Source organism: Salmo trutta, chromosome 19 (assembly GCF_901001165.1).
Source record: "Salmo trutta chromosome 19, fSalTru1.1, whole genome shotgun sequence".
Taxonomy (NCBI): domain Eukaryota; kingdom Metazoa; phylum Chordata; class Actinopteri; order Salmoniformes; family Salmonidae; genus Salmo; species Salmo trutta.
In genome coordinates this window covers 35,010,054-35,016,035 of record NC_042975.1, presented here as the reverse complement: position 1 = coordinate 35,016,035, position 5,982 = coordinate 35,010,054, and the positions used below count along the sequence as shown (strand labels likewise).

Genomic DNA, 5,982 nt, shown 5'->3' with positions numbered 1-5,982 from the left:
TTCATTCAGGACTACCTGTAATCATGGTAGCATCCACATTCATGTAGAAGTGTATGCACAGTATTTCCTTATAAATCCTAAATCACACAATCAATCTCTGTTATGCAATGGAGAGTATCTTAAAGGCGTCAGCATGCTTCCCTGCCGAAACTGTTCAGTGGAGTTCGTGCATTAATTACGACAACATTTTGTGACGTTTTTGTTCGTTATGGACTTCGGTGAGGTTTTTTTTCGGCTGTTCGGGAACACAAATGTTTTTCTGGAGGCGAGCCGAAGTTCGGAGCAGAAGTCTACGCCCCTTCGTCGGTGATTGGTCAACAGTAGGGATTCTTTAATGTCTATGTTGGCATTTAATGAGAGACGACTCATTTTCATGCACATTTTTTCATTAACTAAGATGTTTGGTGCATTCTTTTTCAGATGTAAAATTGTGTGACTAAGATCCCTCTGGCAAAAACGTCAACATTAATGGAAGAATTCTTCAGTTATCTTAGATGAATTCGGACTATGATAAAGTGTATACTGGCTACGGCGTCTCAAAATGGACAAACAGTACTATTGCCACTTTTTCTCATTTTTCAAACAATGGAGTATGCGAGCACACTCGTTCAGTTCGGCTAGCTGCCACCCAAACTGAAGCATAATGACGCCTTTAGAGGGCACCATGCTGTCAGGCTTATGGAGGTTAAACTCAGCCTTGGGTGACTCAACTCCTGCAGGGCATTCCACTCGTCCATACATCTCCATGGCAACCTGTACCTGTACCTGTACCACCACCTCCTCCTCTGATGGTCTGTGATGGATAGGATGGATATATAATACACACATTACAACTACTAAAAATATAATTATCTACCTGTTGCACTGCGCATCTTGCCAGTATCAATCAATATTATTATCCCCAAAAGTTGTTGAGTTGTGGTGTGTGTTGTACTTAACAGCTTTTGGGGGTAATAACATTGAGATGTGGGATGTTGGACAAGTGGAAGGCGTCAGTATGCTTCAGTTCGGCTGGTTGGCTAGCCAAAGTCGTAGCCAGTATACACTTTCTCAAAATAGTCAGAATTAATATAAGATGACTCAAGAAATTTGTCATTAATTTTGACGTTTTTGCCGAGGAGATCTTACATTTAAGATGTTTGGTGCAGTATTTCGCAATTAAAAAATGTGCATGAAAATGAGTCGCCTCTTGCTGAATGACAACAAAGATTTGACTGAAGAATTCTACGGTTGACTACCGACAAAGGGGCTACCGACTTCGGCTTGCCTCAAGAATTTTTTTTGTGTACCTGAACAACTGAAAAAACCCTTACCAAATTGGTTAAATTATTGGTACATTAAAGCACATGCACTGTTCCCTTACAGTAAATACAGTCAAAAGTTATTAGCCAGGCAGCTTAGTGGATCCAGGGATCAATGATTGGAACATCGCTGGATCCTGAGTTGGAATATGTTCATTCAAGTAGTCTCACTGTGGAGATCGGTTGGCTACAGTATCTGACAGAAAGACACCATGACAAATCACGTCATTCACATAGTCCTTGTGGGAGCAGTCTAAATGATTGGCCTATATGATACGCAGCTCGTGGCTGTCTGAGAGTCCACAGCTGGCCTTGTGTCCATGGAAGAGCTTGGCCAGGGCCTCCATGTAGAGGCTATGGTAGTGATCCACTTCCTCCTGAGTGGGGGAAGGCCGCTTTGGCACTGGGATAGGACTACCCACTGGAGAGGAATACACAAAAATGGGTGGAGCAGAGTGAGATACTTAACACTATGTTGCTGTGCATACCGTATCACAAAGAGAGAGAGCATTTGTTCAAAGCTACACAAGCTGCGTTCTATAATCAGAGTCACTCAAAGTGGTTTTCTAATCTAGTGAATTACTAAAGTGACTTTAAAACTCACTAAAAGTTACTAAAACACTTCTGAAGCCACTACTTTTGCAAACTACTGTGTAACAGAAAAAAGCTATACCTCAGTAACAAATGGCGACTCTGGAAGAGATTGTAGATCATAAGACAACGCTGTGCATTTTCAAAATGACAAGTTAATCAGTAAATTAAGCAAGGCATTTCGTTGACATAGTGACTGACCGACAGTGGTGACAGGGCAGTGGTAAGGCATCCAGAACCAGCATTCACCCACGAACAGACAGGGGGCAAAGCCCATGAGCTTCTTAAAGAGTTGCTGCAACCTCCAGCCCACACTGTCCTCTGTGAAGATCACCTGGCGGAAGATATTGTTCTCCCCATACGAGTAGACGGGCACGAGGTCAGCCCTGAGGAACAATGAGAGAGATGAGAACTGACCCACTGGGTTGTTATCTAATAAATGTACAACAAAGTCATTCTTAAACACAGCCAAAAGCAGTTAGCCAGTCAGTTCAGTGGATCCAGGGATCAATGATGTAGCTATGTGATGTATGGTTGTATTTTTTTATAACTACAAGATAGATAACTCACCCAAACTCCAGGGCCACCCGGACGAAGCCTTTCCTCTGCTTCATATACACAGTATTGACCCCAGGCAGACTCAGCAGAGACTCAGCAGCGCCCCCTATCACAATCACTACCGCATTGCCTTTCCCACTTTTAGACAGAAGGTGCTCTAGACTGGGCTTGCTGACTGGATAACAACCTGATGAGAGGAATAACAGACAGACAGACAGAGAGACAGAGAGACAGACAGAGTAATTTATTGAACAGAGGCGAGTAGAAGGATATTGTGTTACATTAAGGGGGGAATTCATGGTGATTGATTGGCAACAACACAACATCCCTTTTCCTCACAGAAAACATTTACATCTCCTTACAATATCCACTACTACAGTTTCCAGAGAGCTGTAGTAGTAAACTTCCCTGGAAGCCATATATACCTGTGGCCATGGCATATTCCCTGTAGAGGGGGACCTTGAAGATGCCACCTAGTATGCAGAGGCAGGAGCGCACCCCAGGGAAGAGGTCCATAAAGCCACAGGCCTCAGTGCTGAAAGAGGTAAAGGCTCCCATACTCATGACACCATGAGGATGACACCCTAAGATGTAGTTCTTGTTTGGGTTCAACTCCGCTGTCTTCACCAACTGAACAAAGGCAGGGAGAGAGATACAGATTGGGGGAAAGAAGCAGGGAGTTTAAAATGATTAAGACAAAAAATAAAAAAATAATTCCGGTCAATTTACAAAGCTTGTCATCATCAACATACCTTCATTGGGAAGTAGTCCCTTACGTGTTTCCACATTTTCCAGTTTCTCACAAATGCAGTTCTCCTGCCCCCTGGTGGTGACAGAGCAGAACTTTCACACAAACAAATTAAGTTGCACACATTCAGGAATTCAATTTTTTGTTTACTTGAGAGTTAAAAGAGACCTTAAAAGAGATTAGTATCACTTGAAAAATGCACAACATTGAAGAATTCAGGGCAACATTCAGTATGCCAGTACCTCTTTCAGGTGTGTGCCAGTCCTTCAACTGCCATATGAAGTAGAGAGTAGGCAGTGGCCACAGAGAGGTAAACATAAGGTACACCATCAACCCAATACAAGCCAGACCTGAGGAATAGGGAATGGTGAGCGGGTCCACAGGGAGGGATGCAAAATATGACACATACATTTTGCTCAATGCCAGTCAGCATAAGGGCTCCCGAGTGGCGCAGTGGCCTAAGGCACTGCATCTCAGTGCTAGAGGCGTCACTACAGACCCGGGTTGATTCCAGGCTGTATCACATCCGGCCGTGATTCGTGATTGGGAGTCCATAGGGCGGTGCACAATTGTTAGGGTTTGGCCGGTGTAGGCAGTCATTGTAAATAAGAATGTGTTCTTAACTGACTTGCCTAGTTAAATAAAAGGTTAAATACATTTTATTAAAAAGCATGTTTCTCTCTCAGACAAGCACAGATACATGCAAATATGGGGTCTCACCTAATAAGAGGAAGGTCAGTATCCATTGCAGTACACTGATATTCTCTAGGAAATCCTTCAATTTAGTCTTTTTCTGCTTCATCCCTTCAACCTAAAGAGCAAAAAGAGATATAGTTCAATATGATCAGGCATTCCCATCTCTGTCAGCAATTTGTGTTTCAAATTAGGTTGTTTTTGGGACGTGTAGGCCTTTAGGCTAGGCTACTACACTTGTTGGAGACTTGAGATGACAAATCAAATGCAGTGGTATTGTCTACATCACTAATCTAAATTAAATTTTACTTGTGACCTTAGCATTGGCGATAGCACTAATGTCTGTGCATCAATATATCATTATGTCTAGCCTATGGAATATCAATCAAAAGATCAGGGCAATGTTTTAAATGTAAAATCGATAATCCACCAAAAAGTTTACTTGACAATCTAGACAAACTAGAATGCATTTAGGCAAACTGGTTAAATTACATTTAATCGGAAAAGGATTTGATTTTTGTTACCTTTTCTGTCATTTCCCCTAAATTGTTCACAGAGCAACTGTCCGGAGAAGCCTAGCAGACCTAACGTTATACCCTGCATGGACGAAGAATACTTCGATCGACTGTCGGGAGTAGCCTAGCAGACCTAACGTTATACCCTGCATGGACGAAGAATACTTCGATCGACTGTCGGGAGTAGCCTAGCAGACCTAACGTTATACCCTGCATGGACGAGCCTACTTCGATCACAGTTCAAGTTGCATATATGGCAAATAACGATCACTTCCACTCCCCCAACACTTTGACACACTAACGAGCTATTGTTAGTGTGTCTAATATGTTGAACCATTGACAGTAGAACAAGTTACTATATTAACAATACTATTATCTTTAATAGTAACTCAAGATCATCAATGTACTAGAACAAATCTCGGAGCGGAAGAGTACGTCCTCGGTGAGTTTCCGGATCAACAGTCAACCCGCTTGTCTAGAACAATGAGACGATATTCCACTGGATGTATAAATATGAAGCATCCGCTTGGCGTTTCTACTCATTATCAAATATGGTAGTGATGACGTTAAATTGATTGTGTCCAACATTCTGCAGAATCTTTCCAAACACTATATTCTGCTACGAACAGAGCGAACAAAGTTTTTTAGACTTTACCTTTTGTCAAAGATTTAAAAAATTGCGTTGTTTAGAAGGAGTGCAAAGGCGAATTGGGTTATTGCACCCGCGCACTTCACGGAGCAGGCGTTCCCTAACGGAAATGTGCAAATATCTGTTAGAACGCGCCAATAGGACCTCGCTAGCTCGTGTTTGGCTCTGCCCACCTCCTTGCTTGTTCTGCCCACTATGATTCATTTGTTCCCAATAGAAACGACGGGCTGTGGTCTATCTTGGTTTAGCTATAAAAAAGATTTGGTCAAACGATAGACCGCAGCCTGGCTTCTTCTTCATCTTCTTCTTCTTCTTCTTCTTCTGTGTGGTTTAACGGCGTTTGGCGTTCCATATGTTGCATTACCGCCCCCAATTGGAATATAGTATAATTCCATTATACTTTGTGATACAAAATGGCAAAAAAGGAAAATAAAAAAACACCCAACTAACCCTAACGCTACCCCTTTCCACTACTTTGACCCTATCTGCTCCTGCACCATGCCAACGGCCTGGGAGGACAGAACACCACCACTCAACACACCCTGTATCTCTTACACTCAAGTGCGTCTCTGCAGCTGCCACCACAACATCTATTTTCTGTGATTTTAAGTTCCATTTCAGCGGTACGGTTGATAACCATTGCTATGATTGATAAGAAGCCAACCTTACTGAAGCATATATCTGCTCCTTTTATTTTATTTGTCCCCAACGCACTAGACGACCAGTTCTTATAGCCTTTAGCCGTACCCTTCCCGACTCCTCCTCTGTTCCACTGGTGATGTAGAGGTTAACCCAGGGCCTGTAGCCCCTAGTTCCACTCCTATTCCCCAGGTGCTATCCTTTGTTGACTTCTGTAACTGCAAAAGCCTTGGTTCATGCATGTTAACATCAGAAGCCTCCTCCCTAAGTTTGTTTTACTCACTGCTT

General features: G+C 42.7%; 1 protein-coding gene across 4 annotated transcripts; it reads right to left on the bottom strand.

Moving 5' to 3' along the window:
- Window positions 1–16: 16 nt before the first annotated feature.
- Window positions 17–5,162, bottom strand: LOC115154431 (diacylglycerol O-acyltransferase 2). 4 transcript variants are annotated; one of them, XM_029700630.1, is made up of 9 exons: window positions 4,531–4,855; window positions 4,416–4,466; window positions 3,919–4,009; window positions 3,441–3,548; window positions 3,203–3,273; window positions 2,876–3,080; window positions 2,463–2,637; window positions 2,094–2,278; window positions 17–1,722 (listed from the first exon to the last, which is right to left on the bottom strand). In XM_029700630.1, the coding sequence occupies exons 2-9, from the start codon at window positions 4,425–4,427 to the stop codon at window positions 1,568–1,570; spliced, it is 1,002 nt and encodes a 333-aa protein (XP_029556490.1). In that variant the 5' UTR covers window positions 4,428–4,466; window positions 4,531–4,855; the 3' UTR covers window positions 17–1,567. The 4 variants fall into 4 exon arrangements, with proteins under 4 accessions (XP_029556490.1, XP_029556488.1, XP_029556491.1 ...); XM_029700628.1 differs by having other exon boundaries at window positions 4,416–4,475; window positions 4,540–4,855; XM_029700631.1 differs by lacking the exons at window positions 4,416–4,466; window positions 4,531–4,855 and adding an exon at window positions 5,062–5,162.
- Window positions 5,163–5,982: the final 820 nt, after the last annotated feature.

Bases quoted from the DNA above. Each gene is read 5' to 3' on its own strand.
- LOC115154431 (XM_029700627.1), bottom strand. The intron at 2,638-2,875 runs GTATATATGGCT...TCCTCTCATCAG, and splicing joins GGAATATGCCATGGCCACAG to GTTGTTATCCAGTCAGCAAG. The intron at 2,279-2,462 runs GTGAGTTATCTA...ATTGTTCCTCAG, and splicing joins CGGGTGGCCCTGGAGTTTGG to GGCTGACCTCGTGCCCGTCT.